The sequence below is a fragment of the Protopterus annectens genome, chromosome 1.part0, assembly GCF_019279795.1.
Source record: "Protopterus annectens isolate FY-2018-M chromosome 1.part0, PAN1.0, whole genome shotgun sequence".
NCBI lineage: Eukaryota > Metazoa > Chordata > Ceratodontiformes > Protopteridae > Protopterus > Protopterus annectens.
In genome coordinates this window covers 1,224,020,974-1,224,037,654 of record NC_056725.1, presented here as the reverse complement: position 1 = coordinate 1,224,037,654, position 16,681 = coordinate 1,224,020,974, and the positions used below count along the sequence as shown (strand labels likewise).

General features: G+C 41.9%; 1 protein-coding gene across 2 annotated transcripts in view; it reads left to right on the top strand.

The window, feature by feature from the left end:
* UFL1 (UFM1 specific ligase 1) overlaps positions 1–16,681 on the top strand; it is a 911,566-nt gene that overhangs the window by 110,530 nt on the left and 784,355 nt on the right. For both annotated transcript variants that reach the window (XM_044065765.1, XM_044065759.1), the window contains exon 2: positions 8,482–8,627. In XM_044065765.1, coding sequence (XP_043921700.1) covers positions 8,482–8,627 — 146 coding nt within the window. The remainder of the gene's footprint in view (positions 1–8,481; positions 8,628–16,681) is intronic.

Sequence of the window (16,681 nt, the reverse complement as noted above, 5' to 3'; positions counted from 1 at the left end):
AAGCACCTCACGACTGATTGCGTGCTTACAACATTATTATTAATGTGATAATTTGTGGGGACATCACTCTCCTCAAAGGGGATGATTGTGCATTTTTTGGCATTTAGCTTGAGGCCATGTTTCTGGCACCAGTCATTTGTTTGGGTGAGACCCTCTTGTAGCTTATTCAGAATTGTTTTATTAAGTCAGTAATGTGAATTCTTTACTTTATTGCAACTTTGTTGGCTTACTTTTGTGAATTACAGTATTGTAGGACTGCTAATGTTGACATTGTACGTAGATGGACTGCTGGAGTGGTTTTCCCAGTGAGAAATGCTAGTGCTGTTGTGAATATCTGTTTATTTGTAAAACAAAATGTATATATTAACTAAGATGTTAGAGTTAACTGTCAGATTAGAGAATTAAAATCAGAATGAGAATTAGAATTTTAAGGCAAATATTAGGCATTTATTACATTTATTAATTGTTCGAATGCACCTACAGTACAGCCAGGAGGTCGACTTTGGTCTCCTGTGGCTGCAAAAGAGTTTAACTATATGATATGTTTTATATGCGGCCCCAAGACAATTTCTGTTCACTCAATGCGGCCCCGGCAAGCCAAAAGGTTGGACACCCCCTGTTAAGCTTTACATTGTCTGAAGAAGCACCAAAGGGTGTGAAAGCACTTACAACTACACAATAAAATATTGTTGTTTTATCTGCTGGTGTCTCCGTGTTTCTGCACAGTTCTTCTTTTTGGTTCCTGTTTTTTGCTGTGTATACTGTGCAGTTTATCACTGAGTTTTCTCTTTTTGGACAATGTTCTCATTTAAAGTAAACATACAAATGAAAAAAATTCACCCATGTAATAATCCCGACCTGCATTTGAGTTCACAGCAACAAGTCCCCAAAATATGGAGTAATACAAACCATATCCCTAATGAAAATATTTAAAGGTTGAAAAACCTGGTTGAGTGAACAATTTTAACTGTTTGCAAATAGTTTATTATATACACATTTTTCACTGTATTTTTGTCATATATAGTTATTTTGTTACATGTTGATTTTTGGAATATAGTTATGTAATATATTTTTTATCCATTAGAGGACGCTGCAACATTGGGTATAAATTATTGTGTGTAATTAGTGTCTTCCATGTATCATTTTTATGGTGTGGTCACTGAAGAAGGCTTTTGCCAAAACCGGTATGACCCCACTGGGGCATTTTTCCATGGAGGAATGATGGAATAAATACATTTTGTTGGAGGCTACACTGGAGTGCTGGCTTTTTTTGTTGTTGTTTAACTCATTACGCAGGACAAATGGGTTTTAAATACAGTGTCCCTGGGATACAGATTTCTCTTTCACACGTTGCCAACACCAAGCGGGTGGCCGGACCTACTCCCAAATCAGTGGGCAGAGGCCCAAAAACAAGTACTTTCTCTTTTAAGCATGGGGCTATTCAACTGGTACCAGAAGAGGAAAATGGACAAGGTTTCTACATGAGACTTTTCCTGGTACCCAGAAACGACAATTCATGGCGTCCTATCCTGGACCTCTCTACTCTAAACACCAAAATTCAAGATGTTGACTCTTCAACAATTACTTCCTATGCTAGGAAAAGATGCCTGGTTGGCAGCACTAGATTTAAAAGAAGCATACCTGCACATCCCAATCAGGGAATCTTGCAGAAGATACCTACGCTTCAAAGCAGGCTTCATGCACTATCAGTTCTCTGCACTGCCTTTTGGCTTATCTACTGCGCCCAGGGTATTCACAAAGTGCCAAGCTCCAGTTATTGCATTTTGCAGGCAAATAAATATTCAAATATACCCATACCTGGACGATTGTCTAATTCAGGTAGAAAGCCAGGACATACTTTTGAATCCTCTGGCCTTTGTACAAAGGGTTCTAACTTGTCTGGGGTACACCATAAACGAAAAGAAATCACACCTGGTACCCTGTCAACAAATTATATTCCTGTGAGCAAGCTTGAATACAACTTCCCAGATGGTTTACCTCACGCCAGAGAAACAAATTCATTTGACAACCTACTTCAAACAAGTGGCCATAAAAACCCTGCTATCTGCAAGACAAATACTGCAAGCCTTGAGATTCATGGCCTCCTGCATTCTTCTAATTCCATATGCAAGGCTGCATATGAGGAAACTACAGTGGTATCTAAAAAGCCTATGGTGTTAACATTTTCATGATCTAGAAACAATGATTCCTATCATACCTTGCCTACACCTAGAGTTCCTTTGGTGGGCAGAGGCCTGCCACCAAAACAAGGGACTACCTTTCACACCACCCCCTACCGCCCAAACCCTAACAACAGATGCATCAGACTATGCATGGGGGGCTCGCATGGCAAGGAAGTGCATTCAGGGCAAATGGAACCCAAGTCAAATGCACCTGCATATCAATCAAAAAGAAATGTTAGCTGTACAGAATGCTTTGACAGTCTTCAAGGACCACATTCTTCCAGGACAACTAATGGTAAAGACGGACAACATCACTGTTATGTGGTACATAAACAAGCAGGGGGTGCACATTCTTACCCCCTGTGCAGACTAACCATGGTTTTGTGGAACACAGCCTTGAGCTACCAAGTGCACCTACAAGCTCAATTCCTGCCAGAAAAATAAATACACTGGCAGACGGACTAAGCAGAAACCTCATGGACCCACATGAGTGGAAACTGGAACCAAGGATTTTCAACATGTTGACAAGCAAATGGGGGAGCCCAGATATCGACCTGTTTGTCTCTCCCCAGAGCTACCAATTGGACAAATTTTGCACAGGGACTCCCCACAAACAAGTCTGGAAAGTGGATGCTCTGTCCTTCAGCTGGAAAAGCCTATCAGTCTATGCCTTCCCCCCCTCTGCCTCTGCTCTCCAAAGTACTACTAAAAATCAAACAGGACAAACCAAGGATGATTTTGATTGCTCCAGACTGGCCACGCCAACATTGGTACCCCCTCCTGCTCAGTGTGTCATGGTTATTCCCATGACACCTGCCTCAAATGCCTTCCCTGTTGTCTCAGCAGGAGAACCAGATTCTGCACCCTCTGCTTCTAACACTGAACCTTGCAGCCTGGCTAATTACATAATCTCTCCTTTACCATCCCTCAGTAAACCTGTGATGGATATTTTTCTAGAGGCAAGGAGGCCTAGTACTAGAAACTCTTATGCTGAAAAATGGAAAAGATTCTGTGCCTGGAACCAATCTCAAGGGATGAGCACAGCAGCACCCAATTTACCTCAGATTTTATAATACTTAACTGAGATGCTTCACAAGGGCCTGTCTTTTTCCTCCATTAAAATCCACGCCTCGGCCATTTCAGCTCATTATAACACAGAACCTCCCCTCTTCTCTCATCCACTGCTCAAGCAGTTCCTCAGAGGGGCCAAAAATTTGAGACCACCCAGGAGAGCTCCAACCCCAGCCTGAGACCTTAACTTTGTTTTGGAGAAACTCACTGTACCTCCTTTCGAGCCAGCTGCTACTGCAGATTTAAAATTTATTTCTTGGAAAACCTCTTTCCTTTTAGCAATCACTTCAGCTAGAAGGGTATCTGAATTACAGGCCCTTATGGCAGTAGAGCCTTTCATCATCTTTCATGTGGACAGTGTGCCCCTCAGAACCAGTCCATCCTTCATGCCCAAGGTGGTATCCAGTGTGGCTTTTAATCAGTCCATTCATTTGCCAACTTTCTTTCCAAATCCACAGAACAAAGGGGAACGGATACTGCACTCCTTAGATGTGGACAGACAATTTAGATTCTACTTGGACAGGACTAAACCTCAAAGGAAATCTGAACAACTGCTGGTGGCATTTGCTGCAGGGGCAGAGGGGAAAGCTATTTCAAAGCAAATAATTTCTAAATGGATAGACCATTGCATTCATTTCGGCTATAAACACCATGGAAAACCTATCCCCCAGGGGATCAGACCTCACTCCACCAGGGCTACATTTACCTCTACAGCTTTTCTCAGAGGCATCCCTACCAGGGACATCCTAGAAGCTGCTACCTGGAGTTCTGTATATAATTTCACTAAGCATTATCATTTGCCAATTTTCTCTAAATCCAGAGCTGGCTTTGCCACTGCAGTCTTGCAGGGCCTTATAGCTGGTCCTAATGCTATCTAAATTCCTCCTCCCAACCATAGCTTAGGGAATCTACCCAAATGTAATGACTGCAACACTGAAACACAAAGAACATAATACAGTTGTGTACCCTTACCATAAATGTAGATGTTCGAGTGTATTCACTGTTGCAGTCCTGGTTACCCTCCCTCCAGCCCCCTAACTTCTTTTGGCTATACCTCTACTTTCCTTTACTATGCTTAAAAGCCTTTTTGGTGTATTTGCTTTTTGGTTGGAGGTATATCATTGTACTTTTATATTTATTTGCTTCTCATTAGGGGGGCACCTAACATCTGGGGCAAGAAAAACTGATGTAATGGTTTTGGCTGCATGTTTTATACCCCTGACGACCTGATGTCATGGAAGAAGGGACAGCAACTGACGCAGGACCCAAGACTTTGTTAATCAGGCTGACTGAGGGCTACCTGCAAGCAGATAACCCAAATGTAATGACTGCAACAGTGAATACACTCGAACATCTACATTTATGGTAAGTGTACACAACTGTACTTTCTCTCTGTCTTGATTTGTGCATTCATTTTTTACCATTACTACACTTTGGACTATCTACTACTCCCAGGGTATTTACAAAGTGACTTGCTTCAGTAATAGCTTATTGAAGACTTCAAGGCATTCACATATTTCCCATATTTGGACATTTTTTTTTTATTTGCAAACTCTTTTTTTTTTTCCTGTTGTCAGGAATCCTTAGCAAGTGTTCACTTGGTGTGGGTTTACATGTGCACTTACAGAAATCTTCTCTTGTCTCTTCTCACAGAATAGTTATCCTGGGGTGTCTGTTAGATACTATTCTGGGAAGAGCTTTTCTTCCTCCAAACAAAGTACAACTGTTCCAACAGTTCTTCCTGAGATTTTGAGTAAAAAGTCAGTATCTGGTAGAGAATTTCTCATGATTATGGGGTAAATGGCTTCTCTGATTTGTTATTTCCTTGGCCAGATTTTACATGAGAAAAATTCAGTGGAACCTCGAATCAGTCTGGACTCGGCATCTGCACTCTTTAGTTTTTCAGATCCTGGTTTTAAAATTTGTAAGGAGGGAGGTTCTGTGGTGTGTAGACAAGTTCTCTCAGAAACCGGGTCTTCCATTCTTCCTTCTGCTTCCTCTTCAGTCTGTCACAATAGATGCTTCAGACCTGGTGTGAGGAGCTTGTGTACAAAATGGGAAAAGTGCAGGGTCTGTGGAACAAACAAGACAAACAAAAGCACGTAAATGCAAAAAGATGATGCCATTATAAATGCTTTGAAAGCCCTAAATAATCTTTGGTGTCATGACCTGTTCATGTTTTCACTTGGTTTAGGCCCTTTCACTGGGTATTTGTGGAAAGCACAGTTGTATAAAATATTACCGTAACAGTAGATGTCCTTATCTTCACTGTTGCATTATTCTAAATAGGGATTTCCCACCCAGGGTAGCCTGAGAATCAGACAGTATACAAAAGCCTAATGATCTCTCACACTTGTGTTCCTTGCACAGAATGTAGGGCATAAAAGGGATGTACAGATGCAACTGAATTGCCCCAGAAGAGAACGGCCTCCATTGGATAAAGGAGCCCACTCACATCCAGAAGGAAAACTGCAGAAGAAAAAGAAGAAACCCTCAGCCAGAAGGGAACCTAAAACAAAAAACAGAATGAAGAAGAGGGATTGGAGGGAGGGAGTGAATACTGTAACAGTGGAGAGAAGGACCTCTACAGTTATGGTAAGATCTTACACAACTGCACTATGTTCTTCTATATCACTGTTGCAGTATTCTAAATAGAAGAAAGTGTAAAAAAGCACAAGAAATGGAATGGGAGGTGGAAGATTGAGAAGAGCCCTCAACAATCCCATATAAAATGGTTTCAGTGAAGCCTTCTCTGGCCCTAGAAACCATATTCAACTTATAATGTTTAGTAACAGGCATGCACTAAAGACCAAGTAGCAGCTTCAAGGATGGAATTGGTGTCCAAACCATTGAAGAAGGCACCAGAAGAGGGAACAGCCCTAGTGGAATGAGCTTTTACAGAAGCAGACAGAGATTTGCCATGAAAAGTATACCAAAAGGAAATGGCCTTGCATATCTAGGAAGAGATGGTTTTCTTAGAAATAGCCAAACTCAATATCCTGGGATGAAAGGAAACAAAAAGCTGAAACTTGTTATCTGATATCTCTTTTAGAGATATGGTGTTAGTTTTATCTGCATAGTATGTGAGCTATCTGTGCACATCCAAGGTATGCAAGACCCTCTCACTAGCTAGCAGACTGTGGAGACAGGAAAAAATTAAGGGAGTTGTGCCAATTGATTCAAGGACAATTAAAATACTACCTTGGGCATAAAAGAAAGATTAGTACAAAGGAACACCCTGTCGCTGTGAAAAACAAAAAAGGAGGAATGGCCATAAGGGCCTGGAGCTCAGAAATCCTCTAGGCAGAAGTAAGAGTCAGCAACAAAATCACCTTCCAGGTAAAATGTTGCAAAGAAGCAGAATCTGCAGGCTCAAAAGGATCCTGAGTCAATTTTTCCAAAACAAAATTAAGGTTCCAAGGAGGAGGAATAGCTTTCCTTGGAGGCCTAATATGCAGGATGCCTTTAAGAAATTGGTATCAAAACGAGAAGCCTAAGTAGGATTCAAGGGCAGACAAGCAGAAATGGATGACAGATGTGCCTTCACAGAAGACTATGCCTTGCCAGACTGGAAAACTCACTCAAATAAGAGACTACCAGAGGGGGACCCCCCCACTGAAAATGGGTCCTGGTTAAGAGCATGGCACCAGACAGAAAATATTTTCCATTTGGACATGTAAGATTTTATGGTTCACGGTTTCCTTGCCTCCTGTAAAACCCTGAGCATATCCTCACAAAAGAGGTGCCTGAAGAGGAGGAAAAGCTTAAGGAAACATCCCCTTCCAAGGAAAAGAAGGGGCATCCATCTTTTCACACCAGATGGCATGGCACTCTGGAACTGATGAGAGGAAGCTGCCTGTTCAGAGGGGAATCAAAAAGATCTACCCGACGAATACTCCGCTGATGGACAATGCCCCGAAACACATCTCTGTGAAGCATCTGTTCATGAGACTGTTTTTTTGGCTTGCTCAAAGTGTCTGCCACTGTATTGTACTCTGAAGGAATGCATACTGCCTAAAGAGTTAACTAGTAGCTGAGAGCCACCTCCTAAGCCTGAAGAGCCATCCCACAGAGGAGGTAAGGTTTTGTACCTCCCTGCTTGTTGACATACCATATTACTGTCATTTTGTCTGTGTACACCTTCAAGGGGTCTGGAAAGAACATGGGTGAAAAGCTTAAAGGGTCAGAATCAGAGCTCTCATCTCTTTGTTATTGATATGGTCTGATTTCTGATGGGGGGACAGAGATCCTGAACTTTCAGGCAACCAAAAGAAGCCCCCCACCCCATTTCTGAGGCATCGGTAAACAGTTCTTGAGAAGGGTCTGGAGGCTGAAAGGGCAGGTCTGGGTTGAGAGCAAACTGTTGAATCCACCACTCAAACTCCTTCTTTAGACAGGGATGGAGAGATAGACTGAAATTTAGAGGGTGACAGTGCTGCAGCCAAACTGACTTAAGCTACCATTAAAGCTTTTGCATATGCAGTCTGGGAGCATTGGAATAGAAGAGCCCATGAATCCCAGGGCCCAAAGAAACTCCCTCACTGGCATGGCAGTCAGAGGAAGAAGAGATAGAAAGAAGGCGTTCAGACCAACTAGCAATAATGACGTTTGAACTAGTGGCAAAGAAGTTCTGTGCACTTGCATCTGTATGTCATTTCAATGCACTACATTCTGTGCAAGGAGCATAAGTATGACGGACTGTGCATAAAAGATCATTTGGCTTTTGTATACTGGTTGAGCATCAGGCTGTCTTGGGCCAGAGATCCCTTCTATGTAGAGTACTGTAACAGAAACAGTGATATAGAAGGACATCATTTTAGTGGTCAAAGCAGGGTCAGACTTTTCATAGCTCAAAAGTTTATACAAGTATCATCATGGAGGATTCTGTAACATACCAAATACAAAGATAGGCTGCCAATGCGTCTGGGTAACTGTGGAAATTTAGCAATCTGATGTCTGTCAAGTTAAATGATATGTTTAGGTACGTGCATGCCAAAGGGGGCATTATATTTAGTAATGAATCTGATGAGAGAAGAGTAAAGGGGAATTGAGACATCTTTGGATCTAGAGGGGAAAAATGACTTAAACAGTTTGAAATGGTAATATAATTACTCTGGTGTCCTCGTTGGGCTCTTTGCGTTTATAGCACTAGTACTGTATCTTTTCCTAGATGGTAGTTAAAAGTTAAACATTTTTCCAATTTTGCATTTGCTTTTCCTTTAAACAGACTGTCAGAACGTAACTGCATAGAGATTGTGACAAAACTAATTGCACAGAAACAGCTGGATGTTGTGTACACGTTGGATGGCAAAGAGTACATCACTCCTGCACAGATAGGCAGAGAGATACGGGATGAACTTTATGATCATGGAGGTATGTTTTCAATTTCTGGTACAATTTACTTAATGATAAGAAATTAGATTTTGTTACACGTTTTTTGAAATGAGCAACTTACGATTCACTTAACACACACACAGGTTTGCTTCTATGTGGTTTCTAAGTTTGCATGAAAAAAATTTCATCTGTCTGCCCCAGAGACAACTGGGACAGAGAACAGTAGAACTATTCAAATATGTGTCATAATAAAGTAAAATAAAATAAATAAAAGCAAGCAGATACATGCCAGTCTTTGAATCCATTGTCTCTCTAGGTTGTTATACTGCTTCTGACATTTTTTCTCTCTGTGTACTGCATTGTACTTTGTAACTTGTAGATAAGTAACAAAACATGGCAGATTCAGTATTTGGTGGAAATACTTTTAATAAAGTAAAACAAAGCAAAAACATGGATGAGCGTTTTCTTCAGATCTAGGGTTTAAAATAAGTTGAGTGAAGGGGACACACACACACGTTTAAATTCATGGTTATAGAGCTGGGAAGGCTGTCTAAAAGAGGTGGTGATGTTAAGACTTGTATTGAAGGTCTTGAGATAAAATGGATACATACACTTGCTGCTAACAGAGGCAAGGGATTGAATGGGCATTCCCCCCTTGAAACCATTCCTGAGATCCAGGGCTTTAAAACACTGATTAGCTTTTAACATTGATTGATTTTATTTAGTGTCTTTGATTGGTCTGTATATAAATGCTGTGTTTTATTTTAAACACTAGATTTGAAGAAGCAACATTGTTGCGAAAGCACTCATCCTTGTTTAGGTTTTGTTTTACTTTATTAAAAGTGTTTCTGCCAAATACTGAATCTGCTGCGTTTTGTTACTAATTTGCTACTTATTTCATTTTTCAGTTTGCTCCTGACCATTTTTATTACTTGTTGGACTTTATAACTTGTACTTGAAGCCAACAACACTTTAGAATTTGTCATTTGGCTGGCAAAACTGTTCATTATTTCTGTTTGGTATCAGATGTTTGCCATGTTCCTTCCTATCCTGTTTCATTTCTTTTTTCCGTTTAGTTTACATGACCATGATGCTTCATGTTTAATATAACACTATAGTTTTTATCAATGAAGGATACAGTAGCCCTTCTTGTGTTAAGCTGTATAGCTTGTCCGATTTGTTAGTGGCAGAATAAGGAAATCAAGGAATGTGCAGAATAGGATACCCATTGTCCTGAAGAGGGACCATGGTTTCCTGTATTTTGGTTCCGCTATGCTGTGACACAGCGATAAAGCAGTCGACACTGATACCTGGCAGTGCTTTTGTTCTCCAGTTTGGTTTTCTACTGGGAATATGTCTCTGCAGAGTTCGCATTTCCAACTTTTGTCTACATGTTTTTTGGCTCTAGGGGTTTCTCCCTTATCACAAAGACACGCATATAGATGAATTGGCAAGCCTGTAAAAATGTGCATGCAACATCCATGTGTGTGTGTGTGTGTGTGTGTGTGTGTGTGTGTGTGTGTGTGTGTGTGTGTGTGTGTGTCCTGCAGTGGACTGGTGTCCATTCCAGAACTGGTTTTCTGCCTTATGGCATTAATGATGGTATTGGTCACAGCTTCCTTCCATTGCCAAATAGCATAAAGTAGGTGTAAGTGATTGAAAATATGAATGGTCCCTTCATTCCCACTGACCTTAGCCCACTATGGTTCTTGCTTAAAAATAGATATATATCTGTATATTTCCATCGATCTGTATGTATGTGCTGTGCATATCTGGAGTTGTATATGTAATTTCAGTTGATTTATCTTAAAATTGGAAGCTGTAAATATATATTAATATACATTGTTTGAAAAGCATGTAAGTAAGAGCAATGCTAATAAATCACATGTGAGTAGTTAGGTTTTGGGCGTATTAACTTTTACATCAGATGAAAATATTGATAATTACAATGAGGTCACTGATCATAACCAGTTTGTGTTCATAAGATCGATTTCAAGGACACACAGCAGTCTGAAGTTATGAGCAGTGATGTGATTGTACTTCTTTGTGGCATTTGGGCTTTTGTCACATTGTCGTTTGCTCCAGGTAAGGCAGTGAGTGAGCGGAGTCATTGGAAAGCACCGTCTTTGGTCTCTGAAGCACAAGAGTAATCAGTATTATGCGTTACTCAGAGAAGAACTGATGAAGGGCACTGTATTAATACTGTTCGGATTCTATCCCTCACCAGAGTCCACTGATTTTGGCAGAATGTCTTTTATTAATTCTTTTACCTTTGCAGTGATGTTTGTTGGTGTCAGATACTGTTTTAGCTTGTTTTAATGAAGTTAGTATATATGAACCTCACTGTAATAAGGCTATTATAGTGAGGTTCATACATTATTACCTTGCACTGTATGTTTTAAATTTATTTATCACTTTTTCTCCTTGAGCATACTAAAGGTGGTCCAGATACTACTTTACATTAAATGTATGGAAAATAAAGCATAGTGTCACTATCATGTAGTCATATAGGAACAGGAGGCGAGTTTTTCAGAAAGAAGGCTTAATGTGCCAAGTCAGTCAAGAAACAAGTGAGCATGGAAGAAGTCTGTAAATTTGATTGTGGTATAACTAGTGATTTAACAGGTGAGTGTGATCATGAGGAGGCGTGGTTGTAAACAGGGACAGGAAGAGCAGAGCGAGGGTTATGAGAATGAGAAATGGGATAAGAAGGTATAGGGAGAAGTACTGAAAATTTAAAAAACATTGGTGTCAACATTCTTCTCTTAGGTGGGCAAGATGCTCTTTTTCCAAACAGGAAAAAGTGTGTGATTATTTCTAATTTGAGGTAGGAGAAGAGATTGCTGTATAGCATATGCATAATGCAGTTTTGAAAACAAAAACTCTCTCACTTGCAGTTGCTGCAGATGTTCTTCGTTCCACATTGCTGCAGTCCTTACTATAGGGTAGTCCGCTGTCCAGTCGGCCCGAATACCAGAGTATATGGCTGACGTCGGTCAGGGCGCATTAGACTGACGTCAGTACGTCAGGGTACTAATGCGCATGACCGACGTCATATCCCCAGTCTTTTTTGCCGCATGGTCCGATGCAGAAGCAGTTTTGCGAGTGCAGGTTGGCGTTCTGAAATATTTCCGAAACCGGAGTTTCAGACCGAATCAGAGTTGGCTAAGTACCCCGTTGTGGAACATTTTGGTTTTTTCTTGCTTCAGTATTTAACCGGATGTCAGAAAAAGTGAATAACTGTATTTCTTGTGGGAAACAGATACCTCATAGGGATTACCATACCTTGTGTATACCTTGTTTAGGGCCTGAGCACGACGTTGTTGGATGCCGCTCTTGTGCTAGGTTTAACAAACGCACTATTAAGAGGAGGTTAGACTGTGCCAGGTTAGTGTTTGGGAAGCGTTGCAATTATAAAATGCCGTCGGATGCTCCGCCCGCTTCGACCAAGAAGCGCAAGGACAAAACAGCGAAGCCTAGGGTTGATTAGCCGGCAGTCCCGGACGGGGGTTGTTTAGAAGGCTCAGTGGAGCCAGAGGTATTGCCAGGAGTTTCTTTGGAGTCTCAGGCAGAGACTTTACTGTTACAGGATGTGCCTTCTCAGGAGGTAGGCCAGGCTGAGGGGGCTTCTCAGGTAACTGTTCTTCCCTCTCTTCCCAAGGTAGTTAGAGCCTCTCCTTCTGTTGCCAAAACTTCTTTGAGAGGTAGGCCAAGTTTAGCTTTAGTGGGGCTTCTCCTAGCACTTCAGGTTCTGTGCCTAAGAAACATATGCTTAAAATGGCAGAAGATTTGATTACTATGATTAGAGGTTCTATGCCCCCTCCTGATAAGAGGCCTAGGGTGGAACCTGAGTTTGAGTGTTTGGAACAGTATTCAGAGGCTTCAGAGTCTTCTGCGGAAGATTTGCAGGAGTTTCCACCTTATTCTGATTCTGATGTGGATGATTCCACTCCTACAGCTTCTCCTCCTGAGGATTTCTCATTTTCAGAGACTCTGCATTCCATGAGAGAACACTTTAAATGGGAAGGCCAAGATTACTCTGATTCCAGGAAAAGGCTTAGGGAATTCTTATTTTTACCCCAACATAGGCCCTTAGCTATACCTCCTGTGTTGAATGTGGTGGAAGATGTTTTGCAGAGGCTTCCCTGAACCCTGACTCTTTGCCTCCTGCTCCTGTTAAACCTGATAGGTACTATAGGGTGCCCGAAGCTCATAAGTATTTGTTTAAGAGTCCTAGGGCGGATCCAGAAACTGTTTCTCAGGGGCCTAAAGGTGTTAAGGCCTCTGTGGTTAGAAATCCTGTTCCCACTGATAAAGAGGCAAGGGCTTTGGATAGGTGGGGAAAGAAAGTGTATACTTCTTCCACTCTAGCCATGAGAGCGTTGAATTGTCAGTTTCACATGCTAAAATATCAAAATTATCTCCTTTCACAATTGAAATCTAAGGTGGATGCTTTAGCGGAAGGTATTGAGTGTAAAGAGTTGCTGGATTTAGTTCATGTGTCTGAACAAGTAGGTAAGCATTCTTTGCAATGTGGTTTTGATGCTGTACAGGCCTCTTCGAGGGTGGCTGCTACTAGTTCTGTTCTTCGCAGGCATGCCTGGTTGAGGGATCAGAATTTAGCTGAGCATGTTAAGACAAGGATTTTGGATGCTCCTTTACAGTCTGATGTGTTGTTTGGTTCGCCTGTGGAAGCAGTTTTAAAGAAAATGGAGGACAAAGCTAAGTCTATGCAAACTGTTAAAGATTTTTTGCAGGTGCAGCCACCGAAGTTTAGTAGAAATTGGCCTGCTAAGGGGTGGACATATCCTGCTTATGACTCCCAGTCTAGGGGTAGGTCTAGACGTGGTAGGGGCAGAGCTCAAGGTTCTTTTAGGCCTAGAACAGGGAGTTCACCTGCTCAGACTTCTGGTGAGGGCAGGGGTCAGTCCTTTCGTAAACAGACCCAATGACCTGCCTTTTCAGCTGCCAGAAGATTCTCGCCTGGCAGCTCCTTTGGGAGGAAGACTGTCTCTTTTCAAAGAAAATTGGGATTTAATTACTCAAGACAGATGGGTGTTGGATATCATTCACCACGGTTACAGGTTTTATTTCCATACATTGCCCCCTTTCAAAGGCATGCCAGACGTTCCTCCTCCACAAAGAAAAGAGGCTCACAAGCAAATTTCTCAGTTACTCCAGATGGGGGCCATTCAGCCAGTCCCTGTATCAGAAAGGGGCCTAGGATTTTATTCTCGCCTGTTCCTAGTACCAAAGAAGGGGAACACGTGGAGACCAATTTTGGATTTATCTCTCCTCAACACTTATCTGGACATTCCAAAGTTCAAGATGTTGACGTTACAACAGCTTTTACCTCTGCTGGGCAAAGATCACTGGATGGTAACTTTAGATCTCAAGGAGGCTTATCTTCATGTGCCTATAAGGCTAAGTTGCAGGAAGTATCTGCGGTTTCGAGCTGGAAATTCTCATTATCAGTTCTCTGCATTGCCCTTTGGCTTATCTACTGCGCCCAGAGTATTCACAAAGGTTCTGGCTCCAGTGATAGCTTACTTCAGGCTACAAGGAATTCAAATCTATCCTTACTTGGACGACTGCCTGATTCTGGCTCAAGAAAAGGAAGACCTTCTACAGCATCTGGAATATGTTATAGCAGTGCTAAGATGCCTAGGGTATTCTGTGAACGAAATAAAGTCCAGTCTAGTACCCTCTCAAGACATGTGCTTTCTGGGTGTGAGACTGAATACAGCAGCCCAGATGGCCTTTTTAACCCCGGACAAACAAAAGAGTCTATCACATTACTTCCATCAACTATCTCATCAGTCCGTGCTGACTGCAAGGACAGTCCTTCAAGCATTAGGGTTCATGGCATCTTGTATTCTGGTGCTTCCCAATGCCAAACTGCATATGAGGAAGCTACAATGGTATCTCAAAATGTATGGACACAGCACTGCCAGGATTTGGACACTGTCATTCAAATAATACCTTGCCTTCAAAAAGAATTTTTGTGGTGGGCTCAGGAATGTCACCTAAACAAGGGACTCTCTGTGACCCGGCCAGAGGCGAGTCAGATTTTAACGACAGATGCCTCGGACATTGCTTGGGGAGCTCATCTAAATGGAAAGTGGATACAAGACAAGTGGCCTGCCAGACTACAGCATCTACATATCAACATGAAGGAGATGTTAGCAGTCCAGTTTGCATTAATGGCTTTCAAGGAGTTAAATCTTCCAGGGCAGGTGTTGATTCTAACAGACAACACAACTGTCATGTGGTACATCAACAAACAAGGGGGAACACATTCTTACCCATTGTGCAGGCAAGCAATGATTTTATGGGAGACTGCGCTCAGCTTGCAACTAACTCTTCAGGCAAGGTTTCTGCCGGGAGCACAGAACTCCTTAGCAGATGTGTTAAGCAGACAAATCATGGATCCCCACGAGTGGAAACTGGATCTTCATGTATTTCAAAGGTTGACAGTGTCCTGGGGAACTCCAGACATAGATCTGTTCGCTTCTCCACTTAACCACCAGCTGCCAAAGTTTTGCACAAAGAGGTTACATCACACAGCTTGGAAAGTGGATGCTCTCTCTTTCAGTTGGGAAAATCTTCATGTGTATGCGTTTCCACCTCTTCCTCATCTTCCAAAGGTGCTTCTAAAGGTCAGACAAGACAAGCCAAGGATGATTTTAATAGCTCCAGATTGGCCTCGGCAGCACTGGTACCCATTACTGAGGAGTCTAGTAAAGAAGCCTCCATGGCCTTTACCCTTGATTCCGCACCTGTTGTCTCAGAGAGAAGGCCACCTGCTCAATGTCAAGCTTCGCTCTCTTCATCTAACAGCATGGCATATTCTGTTTTGAGAGACAGCCGGTCTCAACTTCCTCAACAAGTTTTAAATGTGATTATGGAAGCTAGAAGACCTAGTACAAGGAAAGTGTACGCAGAAAAATGGAAGAGATTTTTATTTTGGAGTACAGCAAAGAATTTGGAGATTTCTGAGCCTAATTTGAGTGTGGCTCTTCAATATCTTACTGAGTTATTGGACAAAGGTTTGTCCTTCTCTTCCATTAAAATTCATGCTGCAGCAATTTCAGCTCACTATGATTGTGACCCACCATTGTTTTCGCATCCTTTGTTCAAGCAGTTTCTCAGAGGGGCAAAGAATATAAGACCACCACGTAGAGCTCCTACTCCTGCTTGGGATCTCAATTTTGTGTTGGAAAAACTTACTCTACAACCTTTTGAGCCTCAAGGGTACTGCTGATTTGAAATATTTGTCATGGAAGACTGCTTTTTTGTTGGCTATTACTTCTGCAAGAAGGGTTTCTGAGTTGCAGGCCCTTATGGCAGTAGAGCCCTTTCTGATTTTCCATAAGGATAGGGTATCTTTACGTACTAATCCTTCCTTTATGCCTAAGGTGGTTTCTAGTGTGGCTTTAAACCAAACTATTCATTTGCCCACTTTCTATGCAGATCCCCAAAATAAAGGGGAAAAGATTTTGCACACTTTAGATGTACATAGGCAGTTGCGTTATTATTTAAGCAGGACTAAGGACTTCAGGCAGTCTCAGCAGTTGTTTGTTTCTTTTGCTTTGAGTTCTCAGGGCAAGCCTGTGTCTAAGCAAACTATTTCTAAGTGGATTGGGTTTTGCATTTCATTTTGTTATTCCCATCATGGCAAGGAGATTCCAGCTGGGATTAGGCCTCATTCCACTAGGGCTACTGCCACTTCAACAGCATTTCTAAGGGTGGTGGTAACTAAGGATATTTTGGAGGCAGCTACATGGAGTTCAGTGCATACTTTCTCTAAGCATTATCACCTTCCTCTCTACTCTAAGTCTAGGGCTGGTTTTGCCACAGCTATTTTGCAAGGCATGTTGTCAGCTCCTGCTTCTTTATGATTTGCCAGCCTCCCTTACCTCTGCTTTGGGATTCTACCCAATAGTAAGGACTGCAGCAATGTGGAACGAAGAACATAGTACAGTTTTGTACCTACCATAAATGTAGATGTTCGAGGATCCACATTGCTGCAGTCCAATTCCTCCCTCCTTCCCTCTGTGTTTAGGGGTGGTTGTGTAGGTGAGGTTATATGT